Here is a 17172-nt window from a genome sequence, read left to right on the forward strand (position 1 = left end):
CATCTGTGGGAAAGAAGGATCGGGGGGGAGGGGCGCACGCCTCCATAAGCTATACGGGACCTCCACACTAGTGGTTCTCAATCGTTGAGTAGGCGAAGTGTATCAGAATCACCAGGATAATTTTTTTCCCAAATACTCGTGGCTGCCATCCCTGGAGCTCTGATCTGTCTGGGAGAAAGGGATGCATCACACGGAACGCGCACATGTTTTGAAAAAATTTCCCAGGCCCCTTTGGTCCCTTCGTCCCCTAGGACCAACACTCTATACTCCTTAGAAGTCCTGGGACATCTAGAGTCCGCCGGCAGCACCCATAGACCAGCAACCCCGAGGTCCCGGGTAACGCTGGCGCGTTACTATGGATAACCCCCGCGGTGGAGGGTCGCCCGAAGCACACGCTGCTAAAGTCACCCCAGGGCTGGCCCGGGCAGTAGGCGGAAAGCAATGCCCCACTTGCTCGGCCCCGCCCACAGCCGGGGGCGGGCGGATAGTCGGCTCTGTCCAATCACACTTCCGGAAGGAGAAGGACCGAAAAGGTTTTCTTCAATCACAGCTTGCGACGAGATTGATGCGTCTTTCCGCCAATCGTCGCCGAGGCGCGAGGGGGTTGTCGGGATGGGGGCCGGAGCCAACATGGAGCCCTCAATGGGATGAGGGTGAAGCTGCCGTTGCCGGCTGCTCCTGTGTTCACGTCCCATCATGTTGGTGCACTTATTTCGGGTCGGAATTCGGGGTGGCCCTGTCCCAGGCAGGCTGATACTACCCCTCCGCTTCCAGACATTCGCGGCCGTCAGGTAAAAAGTGACAAACCTACTGGGAGCGCGGGCCGTTGACCGGCTGGCGGGGCGTGGGGCCTGCCGGGACATGGAGTCCCGGGCTCGCGCGAGGCCTGCTGGAAGTTGTAGGCCGGCCCGGGGGTAGAATGTCACTCCCCAGGGATTGGCTTCAGTTATTTATAGCGACTACCTAGGTGCCAGCAGGAGACTCGGCCCGTCTGTATCCGCCTGTGGGCTGCGCGGAGGGAACGCTCTAGGTCGGGGACCACATCGGGTCCGTGCTTCCCACCAGAGGGCGCCAGGTGTCGAGCCTGGGTGCTGTTTCTGCCCCCTCCCTGTCCTCTTTCTTGGAATTGGTCTGGCAATTTGGACAAAAACTGTTAGTGTCCAGAGACATTTAGTGTTGGTGTTGCTCCCAAGATTCAATATGAGCTGAACAGAAATTGTTCCTAGATCTGGATGTTTTCAGCAGAGATTAAAAAAAAAAAATCTAGAAACACCTACATGTGTGTTTTTGTGTGTTTACACACGTTGGTCTTGAGAGAGAGAGGCAGGTAGGAAACCAACGTGGACCCTGAAACTGCGACTCCAGTGTAACTGCTTTTGAGAAGGGACGGATTCCTTTCTGATCCTGGAGTGAATAACCTGTGGGCCAGGAAGGCAGCAGATTGGCAGGGGTGAGTTGATAGGGACTTGTGTCATTTTGAAAGCCCATCTGATTGAAAGAGGAGAAGAGCTGGGCCAAGCTGGAGCTAGAAGTACCGTTGCTGGGAAGTAATTTGCCAGTTCTTGGCAGTGACCAAGCCTTGCTTAGAGTCTTAGTTTGGAGGAGATGAGAGAAGCTGGAAAGTAACCATGGTAAATTATTAAAATGCTTGAAACACTCCTTAGGAAGAGAGTAAGGGTGTTGATATCATTTAAACCAGAGAGAAACCCGGAGAGAAACCTCAGATAATATGCAAGTATTTGTGTGCCCACGAGTGCAATGTCTTTCAAATGTGCAAGTCACAACACAGTAGATCAAAAAATGAACGTAGTGCGTAGGATCATGTAAAAGTGAATGTAATAGAGAGTGCCTAGTGAGCATGTGACTCTTGATCTCAGGGTCTGAGTTCAAGCCCCACGTTGAGTGTGGAGCCTACTTTTTAAAACAAGTGAATAGAATAGAATACCTGCTTTAACCTTAGGAAGAGTATTGTTTTGTGAAGCATTTCAATTTTGTGTGACCTGTGTTTATTGTACTGGGTGGCAATTTACAACATACTTCTTACTGTAGGCCTCAGTAAGTCTACAACTTGCAAACAATGCAGTAACAGGACAGGTCAGATTTTTCCCTTCTGCATTTTTTTTTAAATTTTTTTTTAATGTTTTTATTTTATTTTTGAGACAGAGACAGAGCATGAATGGGGAGGGTCAGAGAGAGAGGGAGACATAGAATCTGAAGCAGGCTCCAGGCTCTGAGCTGTCAGCACAGAGCCTGACGCGGGGCTCGAACTCACAGACCGTGAGATCATGACCTGAGCCGAAGTCGGACGCTTAACCGACTGAGCCACCCAGGCTCCCCTCCCTTCTGCATTTCTAACAAGGGCATGCACTCAACAAACATAACCATAACCGTTTGCTGAATATCTATTATGTACAAGAACTCTGCTAAGTGCTGGGGGTGAATGTGGATAAGATAGAGCTTCCTGCCCTCGAGGAATATAAAGTCTCATGGGGAAATTGGACAATTACACTGGGCAGAGGGAAGATGAGCTTCTCTAAAATTTAGGGTAGACATAAAGTACACGGTGGAAAATGAGACATAAAAGCCAGGCATGTGGAATGGGGTGGAAGGAGGCATAACAGAGAGGACCCGGGCCTCCTTGAAACAAGGGAAAAATTAGGTGGAGTCTGCAGTTGGGAGCATCTGAGAACACAAAAGACCATCCGAATAAAGAAAAACCTCATTCTATTTATTCCTTTTTTTTTTTTAATGTTTATTTATTTTGAGAGAGCGAGTGAATGCGTGCAAGCAGGGGAGGGGCAGAGAGAGGAGAGAAAATCCCAGTGCAGAGCTCAATGTCACGAACTGTGAGATTATGCATGACTTGAACTGTAATTACGAGTGGAATGCTTAACCCACTGAGCCACCCAAGTGACCCTTTTTGTGTTGTTGGGGTTTTTTGGTAATGTTTATTTATTTTGAGAGAGAGATCGTACAAGGGGCAGAGAGAGAATCCCAAGCAGGTTCTGCGCTGTCAGCGCGGAGCCTGATGCAGGGCTTGATCTCACGAACCATGAGATCATGACCTGAGCCGAAATCAAAGGCCAGACGCTTAACTGACTGAGCCACCTAGGCGTCCCCCGTATTCGTTTTTAAAAGCCTCTCCCCATCGATAACCTCATTTGAATCTTTGAACATCCCACCATTTACTCTTGGCCAAATAACTTCTGCTTGTAACAGGGTCCCCGGAGCCAGGCTTGCCCTTCTCCAGCCTTCTCTCCTCTGCTGTGATCTTTAAGATGCAGATTTGATTATGTCATACCTCAGCCTAAAAGCCACGAATGGTCCTCATTGCCCTCTAAAGTCCAGCTGTCCTATAAAAACTTCGATGCCTGTCCTGCCCATGTCTCCTCTCCCTTGTATTTCAGGTTCCAGCTCTTCCTTCTTTCGTACCTGCACATGTCCCAAACACGCTCCCTGCTGCCTACAGCTCTCCCCCACTTTATCCCCACCACCTTAACTTAGCCAGCTCCTTCCCCTTCTCCCTCGGGTCTGGTCAGGAAGGCCTCTCCTGATGCCCTCACACAGGGAATTCGTGGTCTGTGCTCTGAGCACCTGCCGTTCCCCTTTTCACACTCAGCAAGCTTTGTCATTAGCTGTTAGTCCTTCCCACCATGAGGGTAGTTACATGGTCTGTCCTGTTTACCTCTTGTTCCCCGTGCCTCACAGCGGAGTGTGGGCACGCAGTAGGCTCTCTACCCGACATCACCGCGTATCGATGCAGAAACCGCAGACCAGAGAAGGTGATTTGGGCCGGTCTGAGATGACAAGATACATTATTTGGATTGTTAATTTCTTTTTTTCTCCTTCAGTTGATAGAGAGGGAGTGTGTCACCGTTTTTCTCCATACGCTGCCACATAAGCACTCGGGGCCTGGGAGGAGTCTGGGTGTTGGGGTGCAATGAACAGTGACCAGGGGTCAGAAGACACGGGGCCGGTCCAGGCCCTGCCACACCCAGCCTTGGGCACAGCACACGTGGCAGACTAGAACAAGCCTGGATTCTGGAGTCACACAGCAGGGTTCCCCTCTTGTCCAGGTTCTGCTGCTTGGGGACAAATTATTCCAGCTCTCTCAGTCCCCGTGACATTCTCTTCCATCAAGTGAGAATAAGGGCGTCTCCCTCCCAGAGAAGGGAGGATCAAACACAGCCGGACCATTGACTGGCAACATGGGGGCCACGTGGGCCAGGCGTCGCCACTGCAAGCCAGCCCAGTGCCGGGTGTGGCCAGGGGGCACTCTCCTCTTGCCTCTCTGAACCAGACTCACTTAGGACCTCTGCTTCCTCAGCTGTAAAAGGAGTGCCTGCAGACTAGCTGCCGTCCAAAGTGATGTCTCATGATCAGAAAGCACGTGGGTTGGAGATGGCCCCTGACCAGAGGGGTCCCTGGAGGCTGAGGGGGCCCAGATGTCTGATGGCACGGCGAGAGCACCTTTCCGACTTGGTTGCCGACTATTGTCTTGCTCCTCAGCGACTTGGCCTCAATGTGTTTCTCATAGAAACTGAGGTGCTAAAGAACAGCCCTGGGAGGGGTCGCATAGGACCCTATGGAGGAAGAAATGCTGTCCAGAGGCCTCAGCCCAGAGCCGGCCTGATTGATTGCTCCCTTGAAGTTCACTCGGGGCCGTGAGCCATCGATGCCATTGTCTCCCTACAGGTGCTCTGATGGCCGCCACAGCTCCTACCTCCTCAGGGCTGTGGCCCAGCTGCGCTCCCAGCTCCGGGCTCACCTCCTTCGAGCGCCTCCAGCTCCCAGCCAAAGACCCTCTGCCTGGCGCTGGGTCGGGGGCATCCTTCTGGGCCCCGTGCTGTTGAGTAAGTGCCCCCGCCTCTGCCTTGTGGCGCTGTGTGAGGCAGAAGAGGCCCCTCCTGCCTGCTCCAGACCTTGTGTCGGGGATTCCCGCTTTAACTGGAAGCTCTTCTGGCAGTTTCTGCGCCCCCACCTGCTGGTCCTGGCGGCAGCCATCGTGGTGAGATGCCCCTTCCCTCTCGCCCACACCAGGGACAGGGAAGGACCCAGCCAGGGGTTTGCAGAAGCACCAGCTGGAGCTGCACAGGGGCAGCTTGTCTGCCTCACCAGGTCTCAGGATAGACCTCAGGAAGCAGCAAGGGCTGGCTGCCTTAGGGACTGGAAGCCAAGGGATGCCAGGCGATCCCGCACAGGGCAGCTGGGTGTGCAGGGTACAGGAATCCCCAGGCTCTGGCAGCCTGGGCTGGAACTCGAAGAAGCACACAGCCAAACATGAACAGCTGCAGGAGAGGGAGGGCCAAGGTCAGGGCCAGGGATGGGGAAGAATATGGCCCCCTCTAAATGTCTGCCCCCCCCCCAAGCTGGCACTGGGTGCGGCCCTGGTGAATGTGCAGATCCCCCTGCTCCTGGGCCAGCTGGTGGAGATTGTGGCCAAGTACACAAGGGACCATGTGGGCAGCTTCCTGACTGAGTCCCGGAATCTCAGCACCTACCTGCTCATCCTCTATGGCATTCAGGTACAACAGGAGGGAGGGCCTGGGGGCACCCAAAGGAGCCTCCTGGGCGCCCCTGAGTGCCCCGGCCTCTCTCCCAGGGCCTGCTGACCTTCGGGTACCTGGTATTGCTGTCCCGCATCGGCGAGCGCATGGCCGTGGACATGCGGAGGGCCCTCTTCAGCAACCTGCTTCGGTACTGCCAGTGCAGGGTGCGGGCAGGGGGAACTGCTGGCCCCAGAGGTCTGGACAAATGTAGGGGCAGGGTCTTGTCCTAAACTAATGTCTCCTCTTGTCCCCAACCTACTGTACCCTTGACCTACCACCAGACAAGATATTGCTTTCTTCGATGCTAAAAAGACAGGGCAGCTGGTGAGCCGACTGACAGCTGATGTGCAAGAGTTTAAATCATCTTTCAAACTCGTCATCTCCCAGGTCAGTTCCCCAGGCCCCCCTGTGTGTATACACACACACACACACACACACACACACCCCAGTGTAGACACATCAGGCCAGCCCCACCCGCCTTGCTGTTGGGCTCTGAGCCTAGGCTCGCACCAAGTGAGAAGCCTGCTGTCTGGTGAGGGTGTGGATGAGGGAGTGGGGAAGTTCACGGAAGGGAGGTACTGTGGTATCGTCCAAGGTCAGGACAGGCTGTTTCGCTCCTGTTCTGAAATTCTACCTCCCCGGAAAACCTTCCCAAGGACTCAGACAAGAGCCTTTCTTGGACCGGCTTGCCAAGAGCAAAATCACCCTGGCCTGCCTTACCCCCAGAATGCCTGGCATGCTGACAAGTGTTAACGAGAACGAGTAAAGGCTTTTTACTGCATTACTGATGTCCTGTTCTCATCCACCCACATGGTCACTGTGGCTGCTGGGTCATGCCTCACACTGGCCCGTAGCAGTCCCTGGGTGACGTTCCTGCTCGATTCTTTTTTTTTTTTTTCAGTTCCTAAAGCAAAAGGCAAAGCAAATTGGGATTTGTCTGGGGGAAGGAGGCTGTGGTCCATAGACATTCTCACCCAGGCCTTTCGTGCCTGCTAGGAGAGAAAGGGTCATGCTTTATGACTGGGTGGACTGCCGGTTGGCCTTCCAGGGTCAGACTCATGGCCTTGGCCTTGAGAAGCGTCCTTGGCCGCTGTAGCCAGTGGACCCTTGGTGAAGTCCCCGTGTCGTGGTGCTGATGCCAAACAGCCCTCCTGCGTCCCTTCTCTCCCCCAGGGACTGCGAAGCTGCACCCAGGTGGCTGGCTGCCTGGTGTCCCTGTCTATGCTGTCCCCCCGCCTCACGCTGCTGCTGATGGTGGCCACACCCATTCTTATGGGAGTTGGCACCCTAATGGGCTCAGCTCTCCGAAAGTTGTCTCGCCAGTGTCAGGAGCAGGTACCAGCATTCCTGCCATCCTTGCTTTCCCCGTTTCTGTCTGCCCCGCCATTCCTCCCCGTCCCCAAGCCAGCCGCCTACTTCCTGGACTCCTTGCAGATTGCAAGGGCGACAGGCGTAGCAGATGAGGCCCTGGGAAACGTTCGGACCGTGCGGGCCTTCGCCATGGAGCATCGGGAAGAGGAGTGAGTCCCAGACGGAGAGCAGCATGAAGCAGGGAGGACTCCCTGAATGCACCCCAGCAGCCCTGCACCCCAGCACGGCTGCTTCCTGACAGCCGGGCTTGGCCTCTCTCCCCAGACGCTACGGAGCAGAGCTGGAGGGGTCCCGCTGTAAGGCAGAGGAGCTGGGCAGGGGCATCGCCTTGTTCCAGGGGCTCTCCAACATTGCCTTCAACTGTGAGTGAGCAAGTCCCCACCCGGGGTGTGGGCGCGCCCTGTCACGGCTGGGGATGAGCGTGGAGCAGTGAAGGGCAGGTCCCAGCCACGCAGGGGAGGGGCGGCTCTCCGCCTGCTTGATGTCCTTCAGACATCTGTAGGAGTGCCAGGTGTGTGAGCTCCACCACCACCCATGTACGCGTGCGCGCACACACACACACACACACACACACACACTCGTTTCCACACGAAACAGGTAGACGCTATTCCAGGCAGATGCCTTCCTGACCGTCTGTCCCTTTCCACACGCAGGCATGGTCTTAGGCACTCTGTTTATTGGGGGCTCCCTCGTGGCTGGACAGGAGCTGACAGGGGGAGACCTCATGTCCTTCCTGGTGGCCTCCCAGACGGTGCAGAGGTGAGTGTGAGGCTGTCCCCGTCCTGCAGGAGCCCTGCTGAGTGGAGGGACAGGGGGTGGTGGCCCGCCCCAGGGGCTGGCTGGGGAGAGTGCCCCCGTGCCATCCGTGAGCACCCTGTAACCTGATTCACCGTCCGTACGCTCAGGAATGCAGCTGACATCTTCGGCCGCCTAAACGGCTCCGAAATTTCCGAGACAGCTTCTTAAAAAATTGGTCATTGTAGCAAAACACACGTAATGTCAAATTTACCATCTTAACCGTCTGTAAGCATAGAGTTTGTGCATCCGTTACCACCATCCGTCTCCCGCCCTTCGTGCTGCAGCACTGAAACCGCCTGTTAAATGCTGAGCCCCCACAACCCCTTCCCTCAGCCCCTGACAACCTCCACGTCTGTGATTTGCCCACTTTGGGTGCCTCACGTAAGTGAGATTGCACAGCGTTTGTCCTTTCGTGACGGGCCTATCTCACTCGGCATAATATCTTCCGGGTTCGTCCATAGCGTAGCCTGTGTCAATTTCCTTCCTTTTTTAAGGCCGAGTGAGATTCCACGTACGGATAGACCGTCTTTGACATGCTCTTTACGAGCTCGCCTGCCATCCTCTCTGACCTTCCCAGGGCTGAGCGGCTCAGCCTCTCCCCTGCCCTTCCCAGCCTGGAGCTCACTGTGTTCGTTGTTCTGCGATCTACCTGCCCCACTGGGCCTGTCTGCCCGGACCTCTCGGCTCCCTTTGCTCAAAACCCCCAAGGCCTCCCCTTTCCTGTCTCTTCTGAGCTAAACGCTAGCAGTTCCTGCCATCTCCCCCCCACACCACATACGTGAGAGCACCTGAAGCATAAGTAGATGTCGTGGTGAATAACAGAGGAGCAAATATGCTGTAATAAATCGTTGAAGAGCAGAGACCCAAATTACTGTCAAGCACGTCAAGAGAACAGACTCTCACCCCAAACACCCCTCCGTGCCCCTCCCCCATTGCTTCCGACACTCGTGGCCGGGCTCTGCATTGTGTCTTACTGCCTGTTTCTTACAGCGCCCCTCGTCATCAGCCTTGTTATTGTCCCAGGTAGACTGGAGCCAGTCCGAAGATGGGTTGGTAGAAAGGACTCCCATCCTTGGCCCCATTTGTGTCTGGTGCTCCCGTATCTGGGCCCATTCACACCTTCTCTGAAGTTCAGACCCTGGGTGGCCTCATCCCTCCTCCAGCCTGGGAACTGTTCCCTGGTCGCCTGGGGACCGAGAGGACTGTTGTAGAGGTGGGACTTGGCACAGACCCCAGGCTAGGCCCTGGCCTCGTGCTCTGGTCCTGAGGAGCCCGACAAACCCGCCTGGTTCCACGCACACAGTCACCATATGGCCCTTCACAGGCAGTGATGGGAAGGTCTCCCTTTCCCTACACCTCCCGAGTCTGGCCCTCCTCCATCAGGCTCCCCTTCATCTGGGCCCCCACTTCCCTTTGTGGCCTGAGTTCCGACCCTTTCCTTTCCTCCCCACAGCATGGGCTAGCCAGTTAGCAGAGCTTTCTTACAAACAGAAAAGCCTAGGAAGTTCATCTATGCTGTCTCTCTCTCTGGCTGCTACACGGAGCTGCTCCCACAGCCACGGGCCTTAGGACTATCCTTTGTGGGTGGAGATCCTTCACCACCCACCTTGGAGGAATTCAATCTATTTAGGAGGCTGATGTGTTTCCTCCTGGGGTCCAGCAGGGCAAGGGAGGGGAGGGAGGCAGCCTCAATCTTTAGACCCCATCCTAGGTGTTCTTTTTGTGGCACTGGGTCTCTGGAGGCGACGGAGAGGTACCCAGACAGACCACAGTCAGGGCCAGGCCGCCTGGTCTACATCCAGGTCTGGCCTCACCGGGAATGGGCCGCCCCACCCCCCGCCAGGGCTCTCAGGGCTGCCTCCTGAGCTGTCTCTGAGAGCAAGGTCATCGGGCACCAACGAGTCATGTGCATCTGCTTTTTGGTTGCTGCTGGGCACCTCTGCCAGGCCCTAATGGCCTCCAGATCTCTTGTGGAGGATGTTCTCCCTTGTCCACAGATAACTCACTGTCCTGGCTCTTCCTTGCTCGATGCCTCTCCACTCACTCTGGCAAATGCCAGTAACTCTCTGAGCCTGCCAGAACCATTTCCTTGCAGGCCCCTCCCCTCCTCACCCCTGGCGCTGGAGGAAGTGACTTTCCCGTTCAAGGCGCTCAGTCTTTTCCACTTCAAGGACCCACATGCACACTCACAGACACGCGCACTGTCGCGGACTGGCCAGCCCGGTCAGGGGCCGGTGACTGAGAAGCATGACTCTCCACCTTCCAGCAGCCGACAGCCTTGCACAGCAGAGGAGGTGACCCCCCTGGACAGAGACACACTTGCACCATGCCTTACACAGGGCAAGCCCGCGCTAGCGTCTCTATGGAACTTTGTTTTGGGGCCCATCCCCCACCCCTCACATGCTCCAGGGCCTTCGAGTTCCTTCTTTCTCTGAAAGGATTAACATCCATTTTCCACCTTAATTAGCCCTTGCTCCCCCAGGAGTCCACCGCACTAGAGCTGACCTTGCCCCATGGGCCTCGTGGCCCCGACCTGTTCACGGTGCTGGCGCTCTCCCTCGTGTTGTTGGTGCAGGCAGGCAGAGCAGAGCCCAGCTCCCCTGAGCCCCGTGCCTGCTTCCTGTGCCCATCTCCCCGGAGCCCCCCGGGCCTGAGGTGGCAGACAGTTGTCAGCTTCATCTGGCCAAGGAGAGAACAAGGAGATAACGTGGTTCCAAGGAGAAGCGACCTGCCAGTGAACTATCTGGTGTTGCTGGATCCCAGGGCTCCTGCTGTCCCAGATTTCAGGAACATCCTCTGTGTTCGCCTTCAGGCTGCCCGTTTCCTAGCCTCACGCGCCACGTCCTCTCCGCCCCCATGCAGCTGAGACCCATACCCTTCCCTCTGGCACCAGCCTTCTCTGGGGCTCCTGTCCCCACTCTGAATCTTTCTCTCCTCCTCACAGGTCCATGGCCAACCTCTCTGTCCTGTTCGGCCAGGTGAGTGGCAGTCAGGGGGCGGGCCCCGTGGTGTGGACATCGGATCTGAGCTGGAGTCCTGTCAGCAACCAGCATCACCTGTGTGCTGCAGGAACCAGGTGTCAGGTGGAGGGGGTGTCAGGAGATGGGGCTGCACTGCCAGCCTTGCCCTCAGACCCCACCCCTCCCTCACCTCGGACTTTAATTAACCCCCTCCCCAGGTGGTGCGGGGGCTCAGTGCGGGTGCCCGGGTGTTTGAGTACATGACTCTGAGCCCGTGCATTCCGCTGGCTGGGGGCTGCTGCATCCCCAAAGAGCACCTGCGCGGGGCCGTCACGTTCCACAACGTCTGCTTCAGGTCAGCGGCATCAGCGGGTGGGCACGGGGGCGTGAGGCCCTGTGGGTCCATGTCTCCCTCTAAACGAGCCCCGCCTCGGGGTACAGTGAGACTCAAGCAGGGGCCAGGGCAGAAAGGGGCCAGGACCTGGTCTAACTAAGGATCTCCGTTGGCTCCTTCCAGTTACCCCTGCCGCCCCGGCTTCCAGGTGCTCGAAGACTTCAGCCTCACGCTGCCCCCTGGCAAGATCGTGGCCCTCGTGGGCCAGTCCGGCGGAGGTGAGAGGAACCCCCCGCCCTCCCACCCTAGGACCTTCCTTCCTACGGTAACCACTCAGCGTGGGGTGGGAGGAAGGGCCCCTTCACCTGTCACCGGGGGTCCCTCTTTCCTGGCAGAGCCTCCAGAAACCATGCCACCTCCCTGACCGCCCCGCGCCCCCAACCCCAATTCCCCAGGAAAGACCACGGTGGCTTCCCTGCTCGAGCGCTTCTACGACCCCACGGCCGGCGTAGTGACCCTGGATGGGCGGGACCTGCGAACCCTCGATCCCTCCTGGCTCCGAGGCCAGGTCATCGGCTTCATCAGCCAGGTGGGAAGCGTGTCTCCGACTTGCAGACGCCGTCTGTCTTTTCTCGCGGTCCTTACTGCACCTGGGCCTTTCCCCTTCTTCCTCCCTCCCGCCCACTTCACCCCTGCTCTCTTTGTGGGGCGGGAGTAGGGGGCTGAGGCCGTCCTGACTGGCTCCCCAGCAGTCATGGGATCTGGGGCTTGTCCTCCCCAGCCCGCTGCAGCTCTGCCCTTGCCTCCCCGGGGCAGGAACTCTGCTCCTCACTTACTGTCATCCAACCAGGTGCAGTGGGACCCTATTTTAGGACCCCTGGGTCCTCTGAAAAACGTGTGGTGTTCAGAAGGTCTAGAGACCCCTGTCCCTGACTAAGCAAGCCCCCGTGGCCCCACCCTGAAGCCCTCAGCCCCACTTCTTTCCTTCTGTGTGAGGCGGTGCCCCCCAGCGAGGGTCCACCCTCCTCCCATGATTGGATAAAGAGGGCACCCTCACCAACCCACCACTGCAGAGAAAGCTAGAATGAACACCCCCTTCTTCCCCATCTCTCCCAAGAGGAGAGGCTTTGCCAGGCCAGCTGGCCCAGCCACCTCCCCATCCCACTTCTGAGGGACCCTGTGCCCTGCAGGGAGCTTGGCTTCTCCCCACTTTGACGGATCTCTCTTTTCTTATTGGACTTGTAACTTTGAATTGCCCCTACCTGCCTTGTAAGAGGCCAGTTCCGGTGTGGCCAAAATCGCCTTTTTGCACCCCTCCGGGGTTTGGGGCAAAGTCAGAATGTCCCATGTGGACCCACCCCGCCACCGCAGGAGCCAGTCCTGTTCGGAACGACGATCATGGAGAACATCCGTTTTGGGAAGCTGGGTGCCTCGGATGAAGAGGTTTACGCAGCTGCCCGGGAGGCCAATGCCCACGAGTTCATCACCAGCTTCCCCGAGGGCTACAACACCATAGTCGGTGAGTCCCGGGGACAGTGTTCTGCTTGGATCTGCCAGGCCTGCGTGAACAGGCCACAGGGACACAGGCCTGGCATCAGGGAAGGCTAGGTCCGTGGCCGAGGGGGGCAGACACAGGTCTGTGGTTCAACCACACGCAGGCTGCAGAGACGGGGATGCCTCAGAAAGTGTAGGCGCAGGACCTGGCCAGGGACACTTGCAAGGGGTCTGTGGTGTCAGGGACCTTCAGAGCTTCCCAGCGGCCTCCACGTCCTAAGACGGGACCAGAAGCACTGGACCGCTAATCTTCTCGTAATTCCTTGTGCTTCAGGCTCCTGTTTCATTCCTGCCCTTTTGTTGCTTAATTTAAAAGCGTTTCCATCTAGTTACCCACAGGGATTGATGTGACTGAACAGGTCTCCCTTCTGACCTACCCAGAGAAGGGCTTTCGTGGTTCTGGGACATTGCAGTGTTGCGGCCTCACACTAGAATATTCACATCGTGGCTCACGGCTTTGTGCATTCACAAAGGGGTCTTTTTTTCAACCTCTGGGGCCATGTTTATCACCCCCAGTCCTTGGCTGTGTTGCAGAATGTTCTGGCACGTCTCAAGGTGTAGGCATATCTGGGGTTCTTGGCGCATCTTGAAACTTAGGCCTCAGTCTGGCTGAGCTTCAGGGGTGGTACCACCCCTGTCTATAGCCATCATCCACGCTCTATTACTGATCCGGCCCATTCTGGTCACCACCCAGAGTCCACACTCCCCCGACTGGAGGTGCTGTGCCCACACCTCTCAAGAGGCACCTTCCTTGTACCTCTGACCCCAGCACACTAGCAGGCTCATCTGGGGCTTTAGTCTGCCCTTGCTGACCTCTGACCACCGTCCCCATGGTGCTGTTTTTCACTCCCAGGCTGCCCCCTCTGCTGTTTTCCTGTGAGCATGGTAGACCCCAAGTGGGATCTTCCCAGAATGCCCCATGGCAAGCCGTCACTACACTCCAGGGCCCACATCTGGGTCGTGGACGTCCCCAGGGTGGCGGAGACCCAGCAGGCCAGGAGAAGGCAGCTGGAGCCACAGGCCCAGGCATGGCTCTGAGACCCCACCCCGGTGTGGGAGGGGCACTGGGTGTCTCCAGGGTGCACTGAATCCCATGTGTGCGCCCCTCCTGCTGTCTGGTGTGAGTGCACATGTGCGTTTGCACAGGGTTATGGGATCAGGATGCTGACCCATCCGAGGCAGGCGAATGTGCATGGTGCAAGGTGGTGAGCCTGAGGGACCAGATGGAAAGTTCCAGACGGCCCAGGTGCCCCTTTGTAGGGCCGCCCCCAAGTGCAGAGCTGAAGATCGCTTCAAGGCCCTGCCCTGTCCCCTTTCTCCCCAGGTGAGCGGGGTGCAACCCTGTCTGGTGGCCAGAAGCAGCGCCTAGCCATTGCCCGTGCCCTCATCAAGCAGCCCACGGTGCTGATCCTGGACGAGGCAACCAGCGCACTAGACTCAGAGTCCGAGCGGGTCGTGCAGGAGGCCCTGGACCGCGCCAGCACTGGCCGCACGGTGTTGGTCATCGCACACCGGCTCAGCACCGTGCGTGGGGCCCACCACATCGTCGTCATGGCCCACGGCCAAGTCTGTGAGGTCAGCTGGGGGCCAGGCAGTGGGTTGGGACAGTTTCAGCCGTGGACGCAGTGGAAAGAGTGGCTCAGCTGTGAGGGTCTGGCCTGGCCCTGGGAGCCTGGGGCGTATTCTGGAAGCAACACCCTGTGTGGATTCAGGAACTCCTGCCCTGGCCTCCCAGGGCCCGTTTCTTCCACTGTCCCGTGGGGTAGTAGAACTACCTCATGACTCCCAGAACCGAAGGGAAGGGACTCAGAGAAGTGTGGAGAACCAGGGAGAAGGGGCCTAGGGGCTGAGGTACAGCAGAGGCAGCACCAGGGACCCTGGAAAGGGGCTGGCCGGGAGCTGTTCTCCACAGGCTGGTCTGCAGCAAGGCCGGGAGGCTGCATGAGGCCCGGCCCCCAGCTCCCAGCTGCTCACTCAAGTGAAAGCTGGAGTCTCTGGGTTCCATAAGGGAGATGCTCTTCCAAAACCCAGCTAAGCAGGGAGATGGCACTAGCAAGTTCAGACGTGCCGGTGCTCTGGGGTCATAGTGTCTCCAGGAGGGACGATGGCTGAGAGGACAGTGAGCTCGATGGCTGATAAGAAGCCAGCCCTCCTAGGGCTGTGAACTGTGTTGGGGTGACCATCTGCCCCTCCTTCCTCTCTCCAGGTGGGAACCCATGAAGAGCTCCTAAAGAAGGGTGGGCTCTATGCGGAGCTCATCCGGAGACAGGCCCTGGATGTCCCAGCTCCTGAGATGCCCAGAGGCCCCAGGAACCGCCACCCCAAGTCCTGAGAGCAGCTGTTTAAGGTCTGGTTGCCGCCGAGCATCAGCACCCAGGACTGGGGCTCGGTTCAGGGGAGCTCCCAGGGACCAAACACCCAGGAAGACCAGTGCGCTGGGGTGTGGGCTGCTGCTCCCCTGCTCACAGTGCAACCTGGGACTCTCGCTTAGCTGGAGGCAGGGAGGTCGGGACCATTCCCTCCGCCCCCCGCCCCCGTTTCCCCCTCCTGCCTACCTCCCTCCTGCCAGAGCCATGAGTCATTAGGCTGCACAGAGGAGGCAGAGTCCCCAGGCCCCTGCTCTGTTCCCTCCCTCTGCCCAGATCCTCCCAACCCCTCTCAGGAACCCTGCCAAGTATCCCCCTACCTGATAGCCTAAAGGCTTCCGGCCCCACCTCTGTACAAATCAGGGGTTCACACTGGGGTTCCCCATACCCGTGCCAGGACCTCACCGTCCTAGCCTGACTCCCCTCTCTCCTCCGTCCCCACTGCTTCTCTGAGCCCTGGGGGAAGGAACCCGCCCCTTGGGCCAGCCCCTCGAACCCACAGTCCCCATCCTGAGAACAGCTTCCCCTCCTCCCTGCTCTGTGAATAATGGTCCTTTTTCTAGGTTTCATCCCCCCCTCCCACTCCTAGCCAGCGGAACAAGTGCCCCACATGCCTCCAGCCCGTGGGAAGGGGGAGAAGGGGCAGGGCATGCCATGGTCTGTTCCTCAAGGAGCTTCCGGCTCACCAAGCCATCGCAGCCCTGCCCTGGCCCCGTGCACCTCGTCTCCGTCACCCTGTGAGATTGTGGACAGCCCCCTTACAAGAGGACACCCAGCCCTGAAGGAGACTAAGGAGGAACCAACACACTCCAGGCTCCAGCCACAGGGGTCGTATGGTGCTGGTGGTCACCAGACCTCTAGGGAGAAGTTGATACTTTGCCCCCAGGCTGACAAAACACAAAATCAGTTGGACAGGCAGTGCCCTGTGTCAGGGGCGGCAGCCGTGCGTAGGACCAGCAAAGCCCGCTGTAGCCAGAGGCCAGCCTGGAAGAAGCAGCAGCGGCTCAGGTGTGAGTGCAGGAGTCCCCACAGCCTCTTCTGAGTGTGGCTTAGGAGCAGATGCTCCTCTGGGACAAAGCACCTGAAATGTCCCCAGGCCACAGCCACCCTGGTTTGATACCTGCTTCCTTACAGATCAGAGGTCACTGCCGGGGCGGCCACAGCCCAGGGGGGCAGCGCGTGGGCTGGCTCTGGGTTGCTTTGCCGCTAAACGCCCACCCAGGAGGCACAGCCCAGAGCCAGCCTCCGCTCCCAGCCGGGTCCACGGCGGCCTGCGAGACCCCTCCCAGGGAGAGAGAGCAGACAAGCTCCTGCTCCCCCAGCTCCAGCCCCAGCCCCCCAGAGACCCCTCCTGATGCCAGACTCTGGTCTCTCCGGACCTCTTCAGGGCGGCCTCTCCAAATCCCAGCCCCCCCACCCCCCAATCCAGGGAAGTAGTGAGGTCTGTGGTCGGCCTTGAGCCGGAAGGTTGTGCGGTCAGCCTCACGCTCGCCACGTGGCCTCAGCCTCAACCTTGGCTCCGGCGACTATTCAACGTGGGTCGTAAGCCTGGCGGTACCTCATCCTGAGAGTTTAAGAGTTGAAATGGGATGATCTGTGGTAAAGTACTTAAAACTCCCAGTGCCACAGCCTCAGGAGCTGGTCATGTGTACAATAAACTGTTGTTCACTCCCTGCTTCCAAGATCCGTGTATCATGTGCCGCACACCTGCCATGGGCGTGAGGATGTCCCCGCCCCGCCCCCCGTGAAAGTCTTGTCAGGAGGACAGACAGGTGGACAGGTGACGACAGCACAGCGTGATCATGGTCCGTTGGCGCACTGTGTTTCTTCCACTCACGGCCAGGAGCCCGCCAGTGTGAGCCCGGCGGCCTCAAGTGAAATAAGCTTCAGTAAATAAATTAGTGGAGGTAAACCTGTGTTCTCCCAGGCCTACTGTACAGCGTCTCCCCATTCCCAGTACACAGGCAGGTGAAAATTTACTTCACCAAATGCGGGGCTGGACACCAGGCCCTGGCCATCCTCCTTGGGGGGGTGTCTGGGCTGACCCCACCCCTACTCCCCCCCCCCCCCCAGCCCTCAGCCACCAGGCTCTCCTGCTGTCCTTTGTCCCCATGCCTTGGATCAGCACGACACATTTGGCCCACTGCAGGCCAGTAGGTACCAGGCTTTCGGACCACCGCTCTACTTCCTGGAGGTATCTGTCTGCTCCAGCTGCTGGGAGTCCTGCCCTGGCCGCCCCA

At 57.9% G+C, this 17172-nt stretch overlaps 1 protein-coding gene across 3 annotated transcripts; it reads left to right on the forward strand.

Moving 5' to 3' along the window:
- The first annotated feature begins 581 nt into the window (after positions 1–581).
- Positions 582–16614, forward strand: ABCB8 (ATP binding cassette subfamily B member 8). Of its 3 annotated transcripts, XM_006929505.5 has the most exons (17): positions 582–791; positions 4696–5008; positions 5370–5525; positions 5603–5697; positions 5831–5936; positions 6723–6884; positions 6984–7069; positions 7185–7282; positions 7574–7679; positions 10663–10696; positions 10897–11033; positions 11196–11290; positions 11468–11601; positions 12384–12531; positions 13891–14141; positions 14773–14913; positions 15496–16614. In XM_006929505.5, exons 1-16 carry the CDS (start codon positions 697–699, stop codon positions 14896–14898), a joined length of 2142 nt encoding a protein of 713 aa, XP_006929567.1. In that variant the 5' UTR covers positions 582–696; the 3' UTR covers positions 14899–14913; positions 15496–16614. The 3 variants fall into 3 exon arrangements, with proteins under 3 accessions (XP_006929567.1, XP_003983291.1, XP_006929568.1); XM_003983242.6 differs by having other exon boundaries at positions 14773–16614; XM_006929506.5 differs by lacking the exon at positions 4696–5008 and having other exon boundaries at positions 633–791; positions 14773–16614.
- The last annotated feature ends 558 nt before the right edge of the window (positions 16615–17172 follow it).

This window comes from Felis catus, chromosome A2, assembly GCF_018350175.1.
Source record: "Felis catus isolate Fca126 chromosome A2, F.catus_Fca126_mat1.0, whole genome shotgun sequence".
In the NCBI taxonomy this organism is placed as follows: domain Eukaryota; kingdom Metazoa; phylum Chordata; class Mammalia; order Carnivora; family Felidae; genus Felis; species Felis catus.

Bases quoted from the DNA above. Each gene is read 5' to 3' on its own strand.
- ABCB8 (XM_003983242.6), top strand. From the start codon at position 697: ATGTTGGTGCACTTATTTCGGGTCGGAATTCGGGGTGGCCCTGTCCCA. The intron at 7,070-7,184 runs GTGAGTCCCAGA...CTCTCTCCCCAG, and splicing joins ATGGAGCATCGGGAAGAGGA to ACGCTACGGAGCAGAGCTGG. The intron at 11,291-11,467 runs GTGAGAGGAACC...CCAATTCCCCAG, and splicing joins CGTGGGCCAGTCCGGCGGAG to GAAAGACCACGGTGGCTTCC.